This window comes from Gekko japonicus, unplaced genomic scaffold, assembly GCF_001447785.1.
Source record: "Gekko japonicus isolate JY-2015 unplaced genomic scaffold, Gekko_japonicus_V1.1 scaffold431, whole genome shotgun sequence".
Taxonomy (NCBI): domain Eukaryota; kingdom Metazoa; phylum Chordata; class Lepidosauria; order Squamata; family Gekkonidae; genus Gekko; species Gekko japonicus.
The window spans coordinates 165879-189276 of record NW_015162492.1 but is presented as its reverse complement, the minus strand read 5'-3'; the positions used below and the strand labels follow the sequence as shown (position 1 = coordinate 189276).

Here is a 23398-nt window from a genome sequence, read left to right as displayed (position 1 = left end):
TCACATCACGCTGCACCTGTTTCTATGCAGCGCCCCCTGGAGGCGCATGGTGGAGTGGTTGTTCTTGCAGCCCCGGGCCAAAGCGCTGCACAGCAGCTCCTTAAAGAGGAGCATGATGTGCCAGTTGTATTTGGCTGAGCACTCCATGTAGCCGCATTTCCAGCTTTTCTTCACAAGCACCGAGAGGGCCCGCCGGGACATGAAGCGCTGCCTTTGTTGGTCCCGCTTGTTCCCCACCACAATGATGGGCGCTTCGTTGGCACTGCTCGTCCTAGGAAAGAAGCCAGAAATCCACTTCACACAGGTAAGGAGGAGACAGGTACAAGCCTGCCCTGAACTTCCAGTACCAAACTCAAAGAACTGCTGTTTGAATGGCAGAACCCTCCTAAAGCAGGGGAAGGGGGCGGGAATGTCTGTCTGTTTCCCTGCATCTCTACAGTGCCTGGCATGAGTCACCTTCCCAGTGGCTGCATTCCCCTGGATACCAGAACTGTCCATCAAATTGGGACCAGGACATTTTAATCCAAATGGATGAAACAGAGCAGCCCTGAGGCTTAGGAAGGACAGTGAGAAAACCTACTGGCGAAATGGGCAACGTTAAGTACACTCTATGCAGCAGCAATCATACTAATCTGACTCCCAAGCTTGTCTCAATTGCTGCAGACTTTGCTAGGCCAGGCCACATACTTTAAACATATCTACCGGCAGAAGTTTGCTCTTTTTGAAAAAAAATAAGCATTCTCTGGATGCTGAAGTCTCCACTTAGTGTGAAATTTTATGACTTCATGTGTGGGGAAACCGGTTGGCTGTGTGGGATCATCTCAGATCAAGGTAGTCCTGTTATGCAACTGGGAACTTTCGACAATATGGTTTATAGGAGTTGTTGGGGGGGGGGGGGAAACGGGACGGAGTTAGTAACACAAATTTAGGGGGGTTGTTGATTTTAAGGACGGGGGGGGGGGAGCTTCATTTTGCAGCTTTTCCCTAGCAACAGTTTGCTTTAAGACTGTCATACTTCCACTGCTTTGTCCAAATCTGGGCACAACGTTTTTATTTAAAGAAATGGGCCAGGATTCAATGTCTTTCACGCCTAGCTCTGCATTCTCAAGGAGGCTTTGGGACTGTGTTTGCCAAACTGCAGCCTTCCCCCAGCACAGCTAACCAATACTGAAACTGGAAAATGCACAGCATTCAATGTGCTGCCCAAGGAGAAAAGGTAGCAGTAGTGAAGAAGCCCCTCTCCCAGTGGCACAGGCCTCCCTGCTGTCTGCATCTGGAAGAAACGCTCACTCTTCTCCTTCTCTTCTCCCCCACCCCTCCCTTGGGGCTCACCTGTTTTCCTGTATCTGCTGACGGATCATTTTCACATACTCAAAGCTTTCGGGACTGCAGATGTCATATACCAGCACGTAGGCGTCGGTGTTCCTCAGCCCTCGGCTCTTAAGGTCTGACCATTCCTGGTGGGGAAGAAAACAAAACAAAACAGCTCTGCATAACCCAAATAGATTTATGTGGTTTCCTACAGCGGAAGACAGGAGGGCCTGGTGTGATGTGGTCCATGGGGGTCACGGAGAGTCAGACTCGACTGTGCGACTGAACAGCAATAACAACAACAAAAGGAAGGCTGCTGCCATGCCCATGGGAACAAAGAAGAGACCTGTGGTCTGCCAGGCAGCCTGAATTCCCTCCACCCATAGCCTTTGGATGAGGGAGTCACATTTAACCCCAACCTGCATTTTGATATTTTACCATGCAGATTTCTTTATGTCTACACACATACTAGGAGCTGCGGTGGCTCAAGTGGTTAAGACGCTGAACTGCAGGCTGTGGAAGGTCAGTAGTTCAGCAGTTCAAGACCCGAGTTGCTGCATGACGGCGTGAGCTCCCGTCTCTAGTTCCAGCTCCTGCCAACCTAGCAGTTCGAAAGCATGAAATTGCAAGTAGATAAATAGGTACCACTTCGGTGGGAAGGTAACAGCATTCCGTGTGCCTTGGTGTTTAGTCATGCCGGCCACATGACCACGGAAACATTTTTGGACAGCACTGGCTCTTCGGCTTTGAAACGGAGATGGGCACCGCAACCCTAGAGTCGGACTCGACTGGCTTTCGAGCAAGGGAACCTTTACCTTTACACACATACTGGGAAATAGGTGCCCTTGAACTTGTTTGGACTTATTTCCAAGTAAATATGCTTGACAGCTGCCCTGGCACAGTGGTAGAGCACCTGCTTGCTTTGCATGTGGAAGGTCCAGTGGTTGATACCTCCACTTGAAGGATCTCAGGAGGAGCAGGAAAGCACTGTGCTCAGTCCCAGGCCCTGGAGAGCTGCTGCGAGTCAGAGCAAATAATACTGAAGCAGGTGGACCCCATGCTCCATTGGCTACTGAACCCTCACCAGCCCCAATTCAAGATAGGGGTCGTCCCCTACAAAGCCCTTCATGGCCTAGGGACCCATGCCTGCAGGGCTGCCTCTCTTACTATGCTCCACCATAGCAGCTTTGGTTATCTGTACAAGACCTTCTGAAGGTTGCCCCCTGCAAACTGGTAAGATGGGCAATTGCCTGCTCATGTCCATGCTCTGTGGTGGCTCTCACAGCACTATCATTTGGCAAAATGGGAAAACCAGAACTGTTCAGGAGGGCAATTTTGTGAGAGTCTTAGAACTGTAGTGGGCAATGTTCCCTCTAAGCTGCGGATTCTTGTGAGCAAAAATTCAACTTTGTGAGCAGCTGGCACTAGAGTTGTGAGTGAGCGACTTGGCTGCTGCATAAATCAGTTTGCTCTGGAGCCCTCCTTCCTGAGCTGAGACAAGAATGTGTGAGCTGGAGGCTAAAAAACTGTGAGCCAGCTCACACGAACTCGGCTTAGAGGGAACGCTGGTAGTGGGACAGAACAGCCCAGAGAGATGCCTTTGCGTGCGAACAGGTACTGCATTGCCATGTATCTTTGTGATCCCACATTCTCCATTGCTTGCACCATGTTGGCCTCGGCAGTTTGTTGTTCACACTGAACACGGGATTTTGTATTCCTGGTCCTATTGCATTGTCCAGTGGACGTCCTATACTGTACGGTTACATTTTCCCCTCTCTTTCTGTACTCTGTAATCTGCACTGAGTCACAGTGAGGAAGGTGGCTTATAAATAAGCTAGGTAAGATAAAATAAAAGGTCTGAGTTGCCCTAAGTCTGTTTTGTGCAAGTCTCTCTGACTCAAGATTCTCCCAACTGTACCTTAATAGCAACCAGGCCTTATATTAGGGTTGCCAACTCCAAGGAAGGAAATTCCTGAAGATTTGGGGGTAGGGCCTGGGGAAGGAGGGGTTTGGAGAGGAGAGGGACCTCACTGGGGTATAATGCCCCACCCTCCACCCTCCAAAGCAGCCATTTTCTCCAGGCAAACTGATCTCTGTTGCCTGGAGATCAGTTGTAATTTTAGAAGAAGAAAAGATTGGATTTATACCCCACCCTTCACTACCCAAAGGTGTCTCAGAGCGGCTTACAAACTCCTTCCCCTTCCCCTCCCCACAACAGACACCCTGTGAGGTAGGTGGGGCTGAGAGAGCTCTTGGCAGAAACTGCTCTTTTTTTCATGAACAGCTGTGCCAGAGTTATGGCTTGCCCAAGGTCATCCAGCCAGGTGCAAGTGGAGGAGTGGGGAACCAAACCCGGTTCTCCCAGATTAGAGTCCGCGCACTTAACCACTACACCAAACTGGCTCTTTAGGAGCTCTTCAGGTTCCACCTGGAGGTTGGCAACTCTAGCCTTGTATAGCAGATGAAAAGGGAATGGTTTGAGAGGGGCCCTGGAGAATGGCGAGACTCCTTGGCCCATTAATCCAACCTCCATCTAAGACTGTTTTCTTCTTTGACTTCCAGTGAAACATTTGGGGTTTGGGGGCGAGGGGCTGGCTCCGTAGTCCAGCATGGGCCTGCTGTGGGAGGCTCACAAGACAGCTCCATGGGCACTACTTCCTTCCTGGAGTTGTGACACTTGACCGGCCCTGAAGCATGACGATCCTGTCAACCTGACTTCTTTTTTTTTTTTAACTTCAGAAATCCAAAAAAAGAAAGCCATGTAATAACTTTTCTGAAGTCCCACAAAAATAACATGTAACTTGGTGTCTGTTTGAAAAGCTTGTACACTGTTTTGTGTTGTTTTAGCTGGTCTTAAGAAAAAGTATTTTCTGTTTGGGGGAGTTTTGCTGTGGACCAAGGCAGCTGCCTGCAATCCACTGATTTCAGAGGGCCTGTCAGGATGTCATGCTGCTTCATGGCCAGTAGGTGGAGCCAATGGGTGCAGCGGACCATGCCGCTTCACCCTGCTCGTGGTTCATTGGAATTAACTCTGTTTGCAATATTATATGTCCTTAATTGACACCTGGAAGAAGTCTTTGGTTTCTATAATGCTGGCCCCCGGGATCCTTACAGGAGGGCTGCTACTACTGGACACTTATCAGGACACCTGGGGGACTTAAGGCAAGACTCTTATATATCAGTTCTGTTCATACAATGCTGCTAAGGTTCACCGACAGCCCACACCCTGATGGAATAGATGGTTCAAAGGAGATTGTGCCAGAGCTCCAGCGGTGGCCCGTTGTTTTCTGTGCACTATTCAAGGAGCAGCCAGGCTTGGACACATCTAGTCCAGGTGTGCCATTCAGATGGGGGGGGGGACGAGTTTGAAGCAAGATCCAATTCTTAGGAGTATTCAAGATTAAGTTGAGGGGAGGGCAAGGGGAAGGATATTTGAAATGGTTACTTTTGAATGTGTTATGACAACTGTAGCAATGCTACATCAACACAGGCTAAGTGGCATCCTTTTCAAAAGAAGCAAATGGATTTGCGCTGCCTCCCAAAATCGGTTGTTCCCAGGACTTTTGCATTGTTTCTAACAAGAGTCGTTCAGTTGGTCAGAAACAATGGTTCTTTGAAGAAATAACCATCTGGAGTCCTGACCTGGATAGCCCAGGCAAGCCCAATCTTGTCAGATCTCGGAAGCTAAGCAGGGCCGACCTGGGCAAGTGCTTGGATGGGAGACCTCCAAGGAATACCAGAGCTGGGACACAGGGGCAGGCAATAGCAAGCCACCTCTCTGAATGTTCAAGCCGTACTAGGGGTTGCCAGAAGTCAACCATGACTTCCAGGCATGTATGCATTACACGTACACACACACACACAATACACATTAAAAAAAAAGAAATACAGGGAGGGGGGAGACCTGCCCCCCTTAAACAGCAGCCCAATTAAATTCCTGAACAGCTTAGGTCTAACACAAGTACAGACAACCTACTAAGTTTCTGATTTGGTTCTAGTTTCAGTTCAATTGCTGTTGAATTTTTTCTCCCATTTTGCTTCCTGGTTCTGACCAATAAAAGGCTCAGAAAGCAGCTTGTCTATGTGAACCAGCTCTGTTCCTGTTTACCCTGCAGTGCTTATTTGTGTGTGTGATCAGGACTTCCTATCATTGGGAATGTGCATCCCACTCTTAGTATCAGCTATTTCAATGCACTTAGGAAAGGGAATGAGAAAGAAGGAAGTCAGAGACAATTAGTATTACTATTCGCCATCTGTCTTTTAATGTAATTTAATATGACTTATTGTTTTATCTGGTCATTGTTTTAATACTATGTACATCACTCAGAACCCTGATAACAGGGATGGGGATATTCATAAATTAATAAATAATAGTTTTAGGGGGTAGCCATGTTGGTATGCTGTAGAACAGTTAGATTCCAGTCCAGTAACACCTTAGAGACCAACAAGAGCTTCAGGCAGAGGTCGATTCAGGTACGGGGGCGGGGCACATGACGAAGCCCCGCCCCCTGCTTCCGGCTGCCCCGCTTCCGGCCCTCATTCAGCCAGGAGGAGGCAGGAGAAGAAGGAGGGTAAGTTGCTTCCTCCCTGCCTCTCCCCACCCCTGCCTGCCTGGGGCCAGGGAGGGCCTTGGCGGGGCTTCCTTGCACTCCCGCCAGCCTTGCAGGTTCACCGCCGGGGCCCTCATGGGGCTCGGCAGTGGAGGTGCAAGGCCGGCATCGGCGGCCGGGACCGTTGGGGGCGGGGTGTGTGGCCTTATGACACACTTCCGGTGATGTCAGGGTGTGTGGCATATGCTAATGAGTTATGCTAATGAGTTCCCCTAGCTCTTTTTCTACGAAAGGACCCCTGGCTTCAGGGTATACACTTCCAAGAGTCAAAGCTCCCTTCATCAGGCAGGAGTAGAAATGGAGAGTTCTGTGCCCTTTTATTCTAGTCAGGGGTATTGTGAAGAATGCTTGTAAAGGATGCACAGGTACCATGCATACTGTAATCAGCGTGATTAGAGCAGAGGGGAAATGCTTAGGGGCAGAAAAGAAGCATCTGTAGTGAGATTCTTATCTCACTCTTATCCTATGTTCCTATCCATCCTATTGGGGGGGTGTCCATTGTTCTGAATTTGTGAATGAACTGTATTCAGCAATCTTGCTCTGTAATCTCCCCTGGAATTTTTTTTTAAAGAACTGCCACTCTTAGAAACAGTTAGGTTGATTCTGGCTGGCTTTATCTTATTTTATTTTTCGTCCCGTAACATTTGGGATGGAAAAAGGTTCAGCCCCAATCCGGTTGTACTTGCACCACTATGCAGAAGGACAATTTGCGTTTCCAATATATGCTAATACAAAAAATAAGATCTGCACACAGCTTCTGTCCGTGGATTTCCTTCTTTGGATCGGGCCAACAAAATCTGAATTTTTGAAAAATCTATTCTCCCTCATTTACCACCTTCACCATGAATGGATGTACATAGGCAAAAATCTTAGTCTCTGCTGGTAGTTAAGATGCCTCCATCTACAGGGAAGGGTACCCATAGCCCAGTGGCAGAGCTCATTCCTTGCATGCATTCAGCTCTGTTTGCTTGTTTTCCAATATGTTTCTAGCCCACCTTTCTCCAGGGACCCAAGGCGGCTAACATAGCGTCAGTGAAATTACAAGCCATCAGGAGTGACTCCAAACACACAAGCAGGTCTTAGCAAACTCTCTGCAATCCCACTGGTGTCGTCAGTATCAACAAAAGTCTCGAGTCCTCTGAAATAAGCATTTTACAGGCCCTCTAGCTTTCCTCTACTCGGCTGTTCCCCAGGCCCATAGCTCCAGTGGGGCATTTCGGGCCCCGCCCCCCTCAATGAAAAGCCCCGCCCCACAAATAGCCATGCCCGAAACCTTATTTTTGAGGAGAGACCCCCGCTTCCTGCTGCTGGCAGCAGCCAGGGTGAGAGCACCGCGGCTTTGCCCTCAGGCTTCCCTCTCCCTCCCACTGTGGAATTCCAGGGGCCATCGTGGGACCCAGGAAAAGACAGCCCAAAGGGCCTTTAATTGTATGTTTCCCAGAGGCTCATGGGAATGCTTTTGAAAGACTCACCATGACCTCGGTGGTCTACAGCAGGACTGGGCTAGCAGAAAGGGGGATTGTTGGAGATGTATTGAAAGTGCCACTCTTGAGTGCCCTTCTCAGCTTGCTTGCCCTGTGGAAGGGAACTCAAAAGGCAATTTCTGAAGGCAATTCAATGCCCTCTGAGCTGCTTTTTCCTAGGAACTGACACGCTCGCTGCCCTGTCCCTAGCCTATCCAGAAAAATTAGACCTCTTAGGCTGTGTGATGTGTTGGGCTTAGGGAGTCAGGCTAGGATCTGGGAGGAGGCCCAGGTTCATTGGTGCTGAACTGAACCAGAGCCCTTTAGCCCTCCAAACACAAACCTTGACAGGGAAAAGCAGAAACACCATTAGCAGCTCCCTGACAATCAGAGGTCGTGAGAAACAAAATATCTATATTTAAACTCTGGTTTTAAGGCAAACACACACAGCAGTGGGGTGGCACACAACCACTGCAGCTCTTCCTCGTGTGCCACGGCAGCTTTCTGTGCCTGACTGAAATAATTGTTTGAAGAGATTGCCCCCCCCCATTTCAAAGGGGGGCATTTCTAGCACTGAGAAGAGATGTAGAGTTGCAAAGAAGAACCGCATACTTTGGAAGGGGATAAGGACAATTCGTCCCCAAGGTTTATTTGGGGTTGGGAGGGCGTGCTCAGCCATGAGTGCCAATGGGGGGGGGGGAGGCTGATCTCCTTAAGAGCAGCTTAATGGGATGCTGTTTACCAGGTGATGTTATTTATCTCCATCTCATTAAACTCTTCAGCTGCCCATTTCCACACATTAAGCCTCTATTAAAGTGACAGGACATTTAATTTCCCCAGGCCTGTTGACAACCCTATTCTCAAAAACCCAGTGGTAAAGAATTTACTCACATACCCTGGATTGGCAGTGATCTGGTTAGAAGTGTGCTTCCATATGTCCATAGGCTCTTTCTCCTGCAGCACACAGCTTGCCTTATTTATTTATTTATTGGCATTTTTGGGGGTATTTTTCATATGTGCATGTGTGTGCGATGTGAGTGTGTGTGCACCTGGAAGTCATGGTGACCTCTGGTGACTGACCCCTACTGGGGGCCTGGAGGATATTCAGAGAGGTGGCTGAGTAAAGCCTGCCCCCGCCTCCCGACTGCTGGTATTCCTTGGAGGTCTCCCATCCAAGGAGTTGCCAGAGTCAACCCTGCTTAGCTTCTGAGCTCCGATGAGATCGGGTTTGCCTGGGCTGTCCAGGTCAGGGCTCAGCTTGCCTTATTTGATGGGATTATTACTTTCCAGGATATTTCCAGTAGTGTTCTGTCTCTCTGCTTAAGACCAGTGTGAGAACCAGCGTTGTGTGGTGGTTAGAGTTTCAGACTAGGATCTGGGAGACCCAGGTTCAAATCCTTACTCTGGCCATGAAGTTGGCTGGGTGACCTTGGGCCAGTCACACCTGTTCTCAGGCTTACTTGCTTCACGGGGCTGTTGCCAGCATAAACAGAAGAGGAGAATGGCGTACACTGCCCTGAGCTTCTGGGAGGAATGGTGGGGAAAGTATGGATTGTCCCACCAAGGACCACTCTCCCAAGGTTTCAGAGAATCCTGGAGTTTGCTTGGAGCACTTTGAGGAGAGCCACTGCTACTGCTAAGGAGCTTCAGATTCATATCTGTGGAGTGAAGTGGGGAGTGTGTGGGATTTTGTTATGTAATGATCACCATTCTACGCAGGGCATTTGCATATGCCAAGGCAATTATCCCTTTGGAACAACTGGATTAGCCTTGGTTTGAGCAGGCTGAAGAAAAACCCTGTCTTTTAAAGGGCCAGGATAAAACACAATATGGGGGGGGGGGAATGTATTTTTTTTGGTAGAACAACAGCTTTTATTTCTTCTGTGTATATTATTAGAGCTAGAACCTTTTTAAAGAAAGTTTTTAAGACTGGGTTAGAAAGAAAAAAACTACGAAACTAGATAGCCACCAGTGTTCCCTCTAAGCTGAGTTAGTGTGAGCTAGCTCTCAGTTTTTTAGCCTCTGGCTCACACATTTTTGTCTTACATTAGGAAGGATGGCTCCAGAGCACACTAATTTATGCAGTAGCCAAATCGCTTGCACACAACTTTAAAGCCAGTAGCTCACAAAGTAGAATTTTTGCTCACAAGACTCCACAGCTTAGAGGGAGCATTGATAGCCACATGTGTTGATAACAAAATCCAAATCCAAAACCCCCATAATCCCTTTGATTAAGACCAAAAGAAATAACACAGCTCAGTGAACAAGCTTAAAGCTCTCCTGAACTGTTTGTCAGGCTGGATGTTAAAAAAATTAAAAGAGAGGGGGCCTCTTCAGCACAGAATGCTTACAAAGAGGTTCTCCCCCCACACACACTTTTGTTTGTTAACCTCCAGCCCAACAAAGAGTTCAGGGGAGGTCAAAAACTTGCATCCCAAGTGGCGTGATTTCATTTGGTCTTTCAGAGGCATCAGTTGGCGTCTTCAAATAAGGGTTGGTCAATTCGATGGTTAGATCGTTTCGTGTAAGAGTGCTCCTCGGTGTACTGGGCAGCAGAATTATGCTGAGATTAAAAACGCTTACAGAAATGGACGATGGCAGGCTCAAACTGGATCACATCCAAATACATAGAACAGCAAGAAAACAACAAGCCATTCATAAGCAGTGCAAAGTACAGCGTGCCTAACAACACGTAACAGAGACCAACCTTCTAACAGCCTCGTCGGTTGAAAAACATTTGATCAGCTGACATGTTCAAAAGCTCATTTTTTTTTTAAAAAAGTTTTGCTCTGTTTTGTAGAGTTCTCTAAAAACCAGACAAATAGACGTTTGCCCAATATTGTCCTGTCAACAGTGAAGCGGCAGCCAGTAGAAAAGCCCACGATCAGGCAGTGGCAAACTGAACTGCACAGAAGGAAGGGAGAACCAGGTAACCCCACTATGCTGACTGAAGGGCTACACCGGTTGGGAGGCAGTGGGGGACAGATGATGTCAGATGTGACATTCCTGCAAGCAGCAGCATCTAAAATCCCCCCCCCCCCGTTTCAGAACTCTTGCTGCACCCATATGCCAACTGTAAGCAAATTGAAGCTCTTAAAATTAATGGATGATATATTTTTTTTAATTGGGTGACAGCACCAGCTATTGCTTTGGACAAATGCCCAGATGTGTGGCTTTATAAGGCATGTTTCACACAAGAACTTTGGCTTGCACGTAAAAGAGAAACCAGGGCCTTTATTAGGAAGGGTTTCCCAGGAGAAAAACACAGCAGTTTTCATACAGGGAAACAATGCATTTCTTAGTAAAGGTATATCCTCGTGCTCCCTCTAAGCTGTGGAGTCTTGTGAGCAAAAATTCTACTTTGTGAGCCACTGGCATTAAAGTTGTGAGTGAGCGATTTGGCTGCTGCATAAATTAGTTTGCTCTGGAGCCATCCTTCCTGAGCTAAGGCAAAAATGTGTGAGCTGGAAGCTAAAAAACTGTGAGCTAGCTCACACTAACTCATCTTAGAGGGAACACTGCTCATACCTCTGCTGCCAGTTTGCCTTCCCCCCCCCCCCGCTGTTTCTCCCAATATATTACTGCCCTTTAAGTTAGACGGCAGATCCCACATAGGCTCAAGTCTCAGAAATGGAGCATGTTCAGGCACAAAAATCACCTGCAGCCTAATGGGCATTGGTTACAGATTCTTTGGCATAAAGAAAAAGCACCCTGCATATGCCCACAGGCATCTAGGGCTGACTTGTGGCTTGGCATTCAGCTCAGCGCTTGCGGCGTTCAGAACACAGGGCTTCTGGACAAACCAAGCAAGCCCTCCCCAAGAGGCCTCCCCCCACACACCTTTGGCTCAGACTGCAGGGAGCTCAGCTCCTGGCCTCTGCCGGGCAGGTGCAGAAGCCACCGTTTCCTCTCTGAGCTGCTGGCCATCCGCTTGGAATCTAATTCACACCTCCAGTTTTGCTCCGGCTTCCCAGAGAGGCCTCTCGGCTCTCAAGCAGCCAGCTGCTCCTCTAGAGCCAATTACAGACCCATCTCACCATACGGAGGACGTTGTCGGAGTGCATTAACAAAAGTGGTCCCCTGTGCCGCAGCCCGCGAGATGGATTGCCTTCCCCACCTGCTTCATTGCAGCCGGCTCCCATCCTTACTAGTGCAGCAGCGTTACACCAGAAGGGTGTAGTTTGAGGAGCATTGTTGCCTTTCGAAACTTTCTCCCTTCAAGGAGCCCTTTGTCTGCAGAGGAACCTTGGTGCATTGTGGGGGATCCTGGGGTGCATCCAAGGGCACACATTCAGTCCCTGTGCTTGCTAGCCAGGCCTATGAGGCCACAAAAGTAGAAGGCGTGTCTTAGCATACCTATAACACTCCCCTGTGGCTGTAGTGGTCAGGTAGTTGCCCTCTCCAGAATCTTGTGTGCCATTAGTGACTTTTAAACCTCTAAGATTAATCTTAAAACAGTCCTACATGTGTCTGCCCTGACCCGGTCAGTATTTAGATGGGAGACCACCAAGGGAGTACAGGGTCCCTAAGCAGAGGAAGGCAATGGCAAACCATCTCTGAAGGTCTCTTGACAACCCTACAGGGTCACCATAAGTCAGATGTGACTTGGTGGCAAAAAAAAAATGTATCTAGCTAGTGCCCTTTCTGCAAGGAGCTCAGGACAGCATACGTGGTTCTCCCATTCCCCTTGATAGCCTCACAACAACCCTGTGAGGTAGGTGGGGCTGAGAGAGGGTGACTGGCCTCAGGTTACCCAGCCAGCCCTGTAGCAGAGTGAGGATTTGAACCCAGCTCTCTCAGGTCCTTATCCAATACTCTGTCCATTATGCTGAACTGCTAAGCACCAAGTTCTTTGCTGCAGGACTCAACAGTAACACAAGCAGGAAATTTTTTTAAAGGTTGCTCTTATAGAGCCACCTGCAAGACCAGCTCCGAAGGGAAGTGTTCTTGCAGAACTCCTTAGGGTGGATGGCTGGTATATCAGTGGATGTGCCCCTCTGCAACATGAGCTCTTCCCAAATTCTGCCCAGACAGCACTCGATTAGTGTGTCCTGAGACTTCACAATCAGCACTAGAAGAAAGTGGGGTCAGGATTCCAACTGCAAGAACAAGTAGGTTTTTTTTTTTTTAGCAGCATTCCATTTGTGAGAGTTACTGTGGCACAGGGCAGGTTTGAAAGGGAGTCAGATTCTCTTATGGCACAACTGGACACTTCATTCCTTGCCCGTAACAATGTCTAACCCTGCCAAAGAGGCCTCAATGAATCTTGAGCGTTCTGTACTTGTTAGAAGGGTTTTTAGACATAACGATGACCTCAGGGAGGCAGGCTGTCCTCCAAGATTTCACTTTGACTTACACCAGATAGATTAGCTAAACAAAATGTTAATTGCTCAGACAAATGTTGGAAATGTAAAAATAAGACTGGCTCTTTTTATCACATGTGGTGGTTATGTGATGTTATAAAGAGGTACTGGAGATGGATTCATGAGATAATGGAAAAAATAATAAGAACTAATATCCCGTTTACTCCAGAGATACTGTTATTGAATATATTTCCGAAAGACTTTGATAAAGCAGATAGGTATTTGATAGTTCATATGTCGACAGCTGCAAGAATAGTATATGCCAAATATTGGGAAACAGTGGAAATACCCACGAAACAACAGTACGTGAACAAAATATTTGAAATGGCGGAAAATGACAAACTGACACTTGAGATGAGAGCCGGTACAGAATGGACTTTTCAAAAAACTTGGAAGAGATTCTACGATTGGTATAATGTAAATGCAACTGATAAATAAATGTAGTAATTTGAGAACGCAGAAAAGGTAAGCTTAGTGGAGTAAAATAGATAATGAATTTAGAAATCAAACAGAAGAAATGAAAAAGTCTCTTGTTATATGTTATGGGGGCTAGATGGGGGTTGTTTGTACGTATGTTTGTATGTCTGTAGTATATAATGGAAAAAATAATAAAAGTGTACCCTCGGGTACTTATATAAGAAAAAAAGATTTCACTTTGACTAAGGTGGGAGTCAGAAAAAAGGCTTTCTGGCCCTTTGTGATTGCCCAGCTCCAAGCAGGGGAATGAGACGCAGAGGGAGAGGGGAGACTAACAGATCTGAAGAAGCAGAGGGCGGGTGGAAGAGAGGGAGGACAGTGAAAGAGTGAGTGGGGTGGGGGAACCGTCTGTAGTGGGTTTCTTCTGGCTGTGGCATCGCAGCAGGTATCATAATTTCTCACTTTGCCTTACTATTTAAGGAATGTTAAAGCCCAGAACGGACACATGGGCAGCTCTGAGAAACAGCATGTGCGCTGGGGGGGGGGGATTGCCAGAATGGAGGAACTGAGCTAAAATGCGCTGTCTTTTTATGGGTAGCTGAGTTTTGCTGACAGTAATTGTTTCTATTTTGCATAAATTGAGTCTGGTTCTGCCAGTTCGGAGGTCAGGAGGAGAGATGAACGGCACACTGGTTCCCTCTTTGCAACCCCTGGAAATCTCTGGCTTCTGAGCTCTCAGCAGGCATCGCCCCAATGCTTTCAAGCTTGCCTTTGTAAGTAACTCATAAAGGACTAGAAAGTTGCCACTTTAGGAAAAGTGAAGAGGAGTCCTGAACCTGGTGCTATTCTGCCCTTTCCCTAAAATCCACTGAAGACATAGCACATACATACCCTTGGCTATAGTTCTGGTTTGAGTTACAGCAGCACCAGGCAGGTCCAGTGCCTGGTAAGGAGAACTGAGCTCTCAAACACTGCCCCCCTCCTAAAGTTCTGCACTAAAGTTCTTCTCCAACTAGTTAGAAGTTAGGGAATCTTTGACTGATTCTATAATCTGCTGGTTCCTGATTCTCCTTCCTGTAGATGAAACTTTTGTAGTACATCAGAAGCTGCCCTTTACTCACTGGATCAGAAGAAATCCTACCATGCGGCAAAGTGACATAGTTAGATCCATCAAATGCACCAAGTAATTTGTCTGTGGAACAGCAAGAATCTTGGATCAGGTGCTGGATCAAATGCTTTTTTCCCAATATCACCCCAAACATTTAGCTACTATAGTCAATAATTGTTGAGTTATCCTCCATTTTTTTAAAAAACTAGCTGTATAGATGCCATCGTATTGCATGACACTGAATCCCATATGTTATTTACAGTGTGTATGAAGGTAAGGGAAACTTTCCTTTCTAACAGTCCTGAATGTCAACTCAACCAGTCAAAGGTTGGAGGTCTAAGTTGGCTGAAAAGATGGAAGGGCCTGAAGCAGGAAGAATGTTGAAGAAGAAGGACTCCCCCCCCTCTCCCTCCCTCCCCTCTCTCCTTTGACGTTTGCGTATTCCCATGACCCACCCCAAGCCGTTGGTCTAGGGCAGGCTATCAGTACAAATGAACTGGGGTGAACAAGTAGTCTGGCACAAAAGCAAGCTAAAGAGATTGTTTCTTGTTTGCGAAAATGTACTCTTCCCCATCAGCATCTCAAACAGGCATTTAAATGCTAGAAGTTAAGATGATCTTTTAGAACTAGATTTAAATACATTTTGTGGCGAAAATGCTTCTCCAAGCAGCCCAAGGCACAACTCAGCTGAGATGAAAGCGGGAAGGGCTGAAGGTTATTCAATCCCATTCACTTCGCTGATGGTCCAGCCAGTGTGACTATGGGTTTAAATCAGCTTAAAATGCCAGTGGTTTGATTTAAGTGGATGGACTTGAAAGGAAGAAAAGGGATTAGTGGGAGACTTAAAAAAAATTAGCATCTTTTGTCATTGTGGTTGCTGGAAAGATGAAGCAGGTAAGGAAACGCCCTTCATTGGGAGGTCAGTTTACATTGACAGAAAGGCATCCAAGCTTCAAGTTACACAGAACTCTTTCCACCATCTCTAATGACGGGTTCTGTGTGACTCAAAAGCCTGCAGATTAGAAGTTCGATCCATTGGAAGTTGGTCTAATTAAAAATACTTTAAGGAACCTAGAGTCAGTTTGGTGACATAGTTTCAAATGATCTGCTTTTTATTAATAACCTGACGGCGTTCATAAGTTTGAGGTGGAGTAGACACGCACCTCACACTCAGTCACTTCCCCCTACGCTATGCGCATCCTTCCACATGCTCACCATGAGCTGGGGGGTGGGGGGGAGAGGCAGAACACTCACCTGAGCGCTGTTTGCAGGGAAGGCCGTTAAATAGGGCACATCCATGACCTTCATGTCATACATGTTCCCGTTGAAAATGACCGACGGCCTGTAGGTGTAGCGGCATTCCGTTGGTCTGTAGTCCTCTGTGAAGTCGTGGTAGAGGAACTGGCGGATGATGGCCGTTTTGCCCACTCTCGGGGCCCCCAAGACAGCCACGGTCAAGGTCTCCACCATGGTACGCCTGCAGGACCTCGGACAGCTCCCCGGCCGCGTCCCCTCCACCAAGTGGCGGGTGGAGGGGGAAGGAGAGGGGTTACATCATGGGAGCGTCCCGGAAGGCTGGACTGGCTACTTTCCCGGCCCGAGTTCTCTACACGCTGCCCGGTTCTAAGGGTACCCTCTCGGGCAGCTGAAGCAGATCCCGCCCTCGTTCGCCGCGACGCCTCGTCCGGCGAAGAAAACTCCCGAAAGGAGCAGCGGAGTCCCGTTTGCGCCGGTCCAGGCGCTGTCCCGGGAGTGGAAGCAGCTGGTGCGCGGCCGCCATAAAAGAAATCCCATTTAAAGTGGAGGGGCGCTGGCTGGGCTCGGCCAGGGGCTCTGCCTCGCTCCCACCCCTCCAACGGAGCCGAATGAAACCGATCGGAAGGCCGGGTGCGCTCGCCTCCCGCTCGTCCTTTTCCGTGCCCGCGGGAAGGAGAGAGGGAAGGCGGGGGGAGAACTTGCCAAACACCGGACGGGCGGAGGGATTGGGGTGGGGGGTGAGGGGGAAGGAGAGAGAGCGGGAGCGATGCGGTCACCGGACGTTTCCAGCGCCCCTCTGCCAGCTCTTGCTCCGGATTCTTGCTACAACACAGGAGGACTCCGTCTGGGTCTGCAGAGCCTCTCCGGCTTCCCGAAAACGCTCCGCGATGGCCCCGCGCTTCTGCATCCTCCCGGGCATAGCCGTCCCCAGCATCCCCGCCGCCGCCGCCGCCGCCGCCTGCTTCAGGGACGCGGGATCCTGCCAGGCGCTCCCCTCACCGTACCGGCCGCCCAAGTTCCCGGCAGACGGCCGCGCTAGTAGCAGGTCTCGCTCCCCCCCGAGTCCCGCCTCCCCGCAGTTACCTAAGCCCGTCCCGAGCGCAGCGGAGGAGACCGCTGCGGACTCTCTGCCTCCGGCGCCCGGGAGGCCAGCGCATTGCACGGGGCTGCTGCGCTCCCGCCAAGACCTTTCGGCTGCCCTGCCGGAGCGGCCCTTCAGCACCTCGGACAGGGCTCCGCGGGGGCCACCGGCGCTTTCCTCGGCGCGGTCGGCTCGGCTTTAGGACCCAAAGCTGCGGCAGAGAGACCGACCGGCTGCCTAGTCGGAGAGGTCAGGCGCGGGAGAAGTTTTTTGTTCGCCCCCCCCCCCCGCGCCTACCCACGCATCCTTCTCCCTTTGCACGGATGCAGAGATCGTGCCTTTCGGACTTCTGTGCCAGAACGCGGCTTTCTCGTCTCCTCTCCTCCTCTCCGTCTTACACAGAAACTCACCAATTCCGCTGGGGGAAGAAAGTTATGCCAGATCAAAGGCGGGCGGACTTCAGTTTTGCTTGGTCGAGCGTGTTTAGCACGGTCGGGCTGTGGGGGCAGACTGAGCACCGGCTTTGCATGCAGAAGGCGCATCTCCAGGAAGGGGGGGGGGCGAGATCATACAGCAGATGATAGGAAAGACCTCTGCCTAAGGCCCTGGAGAGCGGCTGTCAGTCAGAGTAACCTCAAATGGATAGTGAGGAACTCTTACAAGGGGGAGGGACAACTAAGTAGTCTGTTTTAAGTGATCCTGACTACACACTCGCATCAGAAGCCCTCTGCTGGAAGAGACCCGCGAGCAGGTTGCCAGCCTCCAGGTGGAATCTGGAGTCCCCCTAGAATTACAGTTGACCTCCAAACTACAGAGATCAGCCCCCCCTGAAGGAAACAGCAGCTCCAGAGGCTGGACTCTGTGGCATCACATACCCCCCCAGCTCCTTCCCCCCACCCAATTCTGCCCACCCCCCCAGTCTCCAGGAACTGGCAACTCTCCCCAGGCCCCACCTATTGTCCCTTAGAAAATCTTGAGTGGGCAGCGAGAAGTCTCCAGCCATTCGCCCGTGACAGTTCAGTCATGCAACCAAGTTGTCACTTGTCCATATGCCAGACTGTTGTTGCACACCTGCTTTGATTTGTAGCTGAGTGTGAGAAATCCATTGTGTTCAAAGGGGTGTAAAACCCCTGCTTGGAGTGCTAGACTGAGGCGGCACAAAGTCAGGCTATGTGTTGTCCAGGAGATGAGACAGCTCATTAAAGCACACACGCACAACCTAAAATGTACTCACAGGGGGGAGGGGGGGTTGCCAAGATGTTTAAGCAGCATGGCTGTATGCTACTGTCCTTGCTACTGTCAACACCCCAAAAGCATCAGGCTAAGCACCCAATGAGACCAACAGTTTTAATTGATCAATCAATCAACACTTTAGCCAATTACTTTTTAATTGGAAGGACCGAAATGTACAATGCACACTTGTTCATTTTCAATGTGTCGTTGGTTCTGGTGTCGTTCTGTAACTAAGATTAAAAAAGAAAACATTTTCAGTGACTTTTCCTTCTAACCCTTAGTAGAAGCAAGCATTATTTTAATAAACAGGGAAATCATCTCATGCTTCCTTCAATATCAGAAAAAGGCCCCTCAGTTAGGGGGGCAGTCTTGATAATATGAAAATGCAATTTGTGTTGAACTGTTCAAAAAGACAGGCGATCAAGAGAATCTTTTAATTTGATGGCAAGCCTCATTTCAGCTGGGGATGTTCACACAAGTGACATGAAGAACACCTTTTGGTCTGCAATGCATCATTGATTAACGTCGCTGAGATATGGGGCAGACTGCAAACGCTGCAGTTGCACTTCCATTGCCCACTCAGAAAGGCAAAAACTCTATTAAGCCAGGCAAAAATGCCCTCCCAAGCAAACACAAAGCTCCGCTGAAGCATCCCCTGTCTGAGCAGTCAAGCCTCACAACCTTCCCCTCCCAGCCAACAGACCCACCTCCTGGTTTATGGGCAATCGTGGGAAGGAGCCCCATATCTCTTCTCCACTTCCCCTTTGGCTCATCAGCTGTTCTCTCTGGCGCCGCCTCTCCCTTTCCGCCTCCAATCTGTGGTAATCGATTCTGTATTTGGCAAGAGATTTTGCACGTACATCCGCCCTATAACACCACTTTGTTGCCCCAGCCTTATTCCAAAGCTACAAAGGAAGTACTAGGAAACCCCAGGCTTTTGAGAAGGAAAGAATATATAACTTCTCTGTTGATCATTCTTGTGTTTCTTTGTGACCAGGGGAACTTTGTGTGAAAACTAAATGTGCCTTTACTGAAAACTGGTACAGCTGGAAGGAAAACATTTTCCAGGGAAAGGTGTAAGATTAGCATGGGAAGAGGACAGTGGTAATGGAAGGTGCTGTCAATTCCCCATGGAGTTTTCAAGGCAAGAGCCATTCAGAGGTGGTTTGCTGTTCAAGACCTACTAAGACAGCCAGAAAGCTGAAACAGCTCTTCCAGCCAAAAACCTTGATAAAGAAAAGATATTCACTTATTGTCTGATAGCATCAGCTTAAGGCACCCTCTGACCTACAGAAAAAGCTTAGTGAACTCTAATGCATTCTTAATATTAAAACTTATGAAAAATGAAAGTATAGGCCCATGAAACCTTAAATCAAATTATTGGTAATTAAATCAATAAATCCTTAACCAGTGTTACAAGACTCAACAAGAAAGGTGGACAATAAGTAAATTAAGCATAAATTTTGCGGCATGCTCTTTGAATGCTGCCAGGGAAGGTGGGTGACAGTGCTTAACCTTTAGAGTTCCACAGATTTGGTCTACAAGCAAGCTCTGTTATCTGCTGTGGAAAGGAAGGGTCTTGGTTCTGGGTCCATGTGGCAGTGCAGAGTACAATTACTCTGCCCATGTTCAGAGGCTTCATGACCACCTTTCAGCTGCTACTTTAAAGAAAGGGCATGGGGGATTGTTAAAATGGAAATCGCTAAGGATGTATCCCCCCCCCCTGCATACACGCCTGGGCTCCTGAATCCTTAGCACAGTTATTCAGATTTTAAGGCACACAGAGCCTATTAGGGCTTATTCCTATGTAAATGAACACAGATTTGCAGCCTTGGCCTTTCAATGGACACAGCGGGCTCCATCAGCCTCTCTGACAGAAGTGTTCTCGGATATCATAAAAGCTTAAGTCCCAATAGAAATGGTTAGTCGTGAAGGTTGTCTGCCTCAGTACCCTCATTTTGTGTTTCTGTCCTTCTGAGATTCAAGGAAATCATTGAATGCTGACATCCCTCTTGCTAACCAGCTGTTCCCATCAAAACCTGCGACAAGATCCCAGCGCACAGAGCGTGCTCCGGGGGCCCAGCGCAACTGAGTGTTGGAGAGCTCGTTGGCTTCTGCCTGTGGTTAATGAAATGATTTAATTACCTCGGCTATAAAAAGAAATATCAGCCTTGCACTTGAAACACCCTCCTGAGACTGAGAGAGAAACAAGGAGTCTGGCGGAGAGGTGGGAAAAGTCTACACATGTTGCTGGCGCGTTGCCAATTATTTCTCCCCCACCATCGCCCACTTCTTAATATAGATAAGCACTCTTCTCCCACCTCTGCTACTAATGCAATATTAGCCCCTCTTCAAGGATGAAGCTACAGACTGGGCTCCGATGGATCCCTGAGTCTCTGTGTGTCCTTCAACAGACATTAGAGAGAAAAGCATACAAATGTGAGTCCCCCTCCCCCCAAAAAAACCCCCCGAAATTTTACCTTGGGTTTACTTAAACTTGCAGCCTACTACCCTTCCGGACCCAAATCCCTCTGCTGAAATAGGAATGGGGTGCAGTTTAGCACCCCAAGATCCCATAGAGGAGGAAGGTTCCAGCAGGACAGATGCAAGATTCATTGCCTGGAGGTCTTGTCAGTTTCAGGAACGGATTCTATCATCCACCCTGTGCTGCCCTAGTGCCTCCGTCAAGATACAGAATGGCACTGTCCCCTTGCTGCGCAAGAGGCCATTAGGCACACGAGGCAAGGCCTGGCACGGGCTCAGGACATTCCCCAAGGTGCTTTTGGGATGGCTTGAATGACAAGCCTGACACAGGGGTGATGCCACTGCTACGGTATTGGCACATGAGCTAGTGTGCAGCAGAGCACAGGAGTGCCCCTAGGTCATGTTCGGCTTCACCAGGATATCACTGAGTGAAAATATTAATGATATATTTAAAGTGCTCCAAAAATCCTGGGTATGGTTATAGACATATTTATGTAGACTAGAGATGGGCAGTGGCTCAGTGGCAGAACACCTGCTTGGCATGCAGAAGGTCCCAGGGTCAATTCTTGGCATCTGCAGGGAAAAGAATCAGGTAGCAGTTGATGTGCAAGACCTCTGCTTAAGATCCGGAAGAGCTGCTGCCTGCCAGAGTAGGCAATACTGATGGAGTGAGAGTCTGATTCAGTACTAGACAGCTTCATTTGTTCATTGGCTCAAGTAAAAAAAAAATTGTAGGGGGCAAAGAAGGGACTTTGCTTTATCCCCAGACATAATGGAAAAACGGTTACAGGATTGCAGAGGGTGGGACCCATGCAAATTCACAAAGGAAACAGGAAAAGGGGGAATTGGGCTCAGTGTCCCCTTGGAGCTCTAAGTCCCTCGTACTTTTTGATCATTTTGAGGGTTAAGAAGAAGCTTTACTTCACCGCCAAAAGGATTTGTGGGGGGAGGGACTGGACTTGAGGGGTGCCTGCTGTTGGAAATGTATGTGTTTACAAGGTCTGATTCAGTCATTATAGGGTTAACTTGTATTCCTAGTTTGCTATTGTTTAGACTGACCTGGAAGGGATACCTGGCACTGAGCCAATGGGGAATTAGCCCGGGAAAAGTAACTTCTACTTTGATGCAGATTGGTCATTTGTATCAGGTGACTTCCTTTCAAGGGTCAAGAAGAAGGAGAGATTTCTCCATTACGTGTGTGCTTGTTTTGTCTGTAGGCAGCATAGAAATGTAGCTCTTAGTGTTATGTTGATTTGTAGCAATCCCGTGAACCCTTTCCCCTTAGTAATAAAGTATTTTTAAAGGCAAAGAACTCTCTTCTTTCCAATAGAGCAAGATCCATCTAATAGTCAAAGTATTAAACACTTTTTGACTATTTTACAACACCTGCTCTGTTGCCAGCCCTTGGACACAAGCACCCACTCTCTTCAAGATCCTTTTGGCAGTGAAAGGGCAGCCTTTTGGAGTCTGGCTGCCCAGAAGCTCCAAGCAAGGCGAAAGGACCCTGGGGAAGTCAGGCTGCAGGCCAGGAGCTCTCTGCTGCAAGGATGACCTCCCAGGAGGGATCCCACCCAGGAGAAAACTTGGTGATTCTGGGGCCCTGGGCAGGAAGTCCAGGATGCTTTTCACAAGACAGGTGGGGGCTGCCAAAGCCATGTGGCATGGGTGGCACCAGGAGCCTGCCGTTCTTCTTTGCCCCCTTTGGGTGGGCCTGGGTGGTTGGGGTCTCTCCCAGCACAGAGCCTGGGGCAGCTGCCCATTCTGCCCATTGCTCCTGATCTCCCCTCCCAGCTGCACATGTTTCCTTTCCATCAATGCAAGGCCATCCCAGAGCTAGCTTCTGCCCTCAGCTTCTCTGAAGTGATGAAGCCTGTTTGACTTCCACTCAGTTTTCTTCCTGCAAGCGATAGACACATCGAGGTTTTGAGATTCTACAGAAAAGCACAGCGTCCTCTGAATGACCCAAGAAGAGTCAGCCAAGTATGTGTGATTGAAATACACTGGAAAAATATTTTGTTTGTCTCTGAAAAGAGATGCAGTTGTTTTCTGTTTGCATCTCTTGTACATATTTATTTCCAAGCAAACAATGGAAAGCCAAGCACAGTTAGTCCTCCCAGTCATTCATGCTTGCAAGCTGGCAAGCGAAAGGCCTTTGTTCCACAAACCAATCTACCCACTTGAAAAACGCTGGGCTGCTGGGGGACTCAAGAATGCCACTGCATGAATGACTGTCCCCAGCTGAAGGCCACACAAAAGGCAGCCTTACCTCGAGGAAGCTGTTTTCTTCCACTTGGCACAAAAGCTCAACTGGGAGGAGGGATTCTGATTGCAGCAAAATGCAGCTGGTGCTCTTGGAAGGAAGAACTCATATCTTTCCACTGTATCTGACCAAGTGTGCTTGCACTCGGAAGCTTATACCGTGGATAAAACTTTGTTGGTATTAAAGGCACCACCAGACTCAAGCTTTGTTCTGCGGCTTCAGACCAACATGGCTACCCCACCTGAATCTATCTCATATCCTCTGGCGACTTGATGTAGGAATGAGATTAAGTGCATGCACAAAAAAGGGGATTTGCCAGAGCCTCATGGGACACCAAACAGAAAGGCCCCAGAGAGGGACACAATATTAGAAACATCAACATACATATCTCTGATCTGTCTTTGGGGCTGGATTGACCCATGAAGGCATTACTTGGCTCCTAAACAACCGGGCCAAGACCTTTTGGCAGAAAATCTGGATGGCAGCCCATGAAACATAATCCTCTGGGACATTTGCTTGTTTGGAGGTTCTAGCAGGGGAGCGCAGCTATTGTATACCCTTCACCGAAGAACGGTACATTCCTTCTATCTGGGATGGTCATCCTCTTCCACCGAGTGCGCAGCTTCGGGAGAGACACACATGGATCGGTGAGGGAGGTAGGGGACACCTGCCTAGCCAGCCAGATCAGCCGAATCAACCCTGGCGATCAATGGGGTGACAGATGTCGCAGCCAGATCGCCCGCACATCCTGGGACATTTGCTGGCAGACGAGCAAATTGAAACTAAGGGCAACTGCATAGATTGATACACG

General features: G+C 48.6%; 1 protein-coding gene across 1 annotated transcript; it reads right to left on the bottom strand.

The window, feature by feature from the left end:
• Window positions 1-15742, bottom strand: RASL10A (RAS-like family 10 member A). Its single transcript, XM_015406038.1, has 3 exons — window positions 15527-15742; window positions 1333-1457; window positions 1-271 (listed from the first exon to the last, which is right to left on the bottom strand). The coding sequence occupies exons 1-3, from the start codon at window positions 15740-15742 to the stop codon at window positions 1-3; spliced, it is 612 nt and encodes a 203-aa protein (XP_015261524.1).
• Window positions 15743-23398: the final 7656 nt, after the last annotated feature.

Excerpts from the sequence above, each read along its gene's own strand:
- RASL10A (XM_015406038.1), bottom strand. The coding sequence starts at position 15,742 with ATGGTGGAGACCTTGACCGTGGCTGTCTTGGGGGCCCCGAGAGTGGGC. Across the intron at positions 1,458-15,526 it reads TCCCTGCAAACAGCGCTCAG|GAATGGTCAGACCTTAAGAG; the intron begins GTGAGTGTTCTG and ends CTTCCCCACCAG. Across the intron at positions 272-1,332 it reads CAGCAGATACAGGAAAACAG|GACGAGCAGTGCCAACGAAG; the intron begins GTGAGCCCCAAG and ends CTTCTTTCCTAG.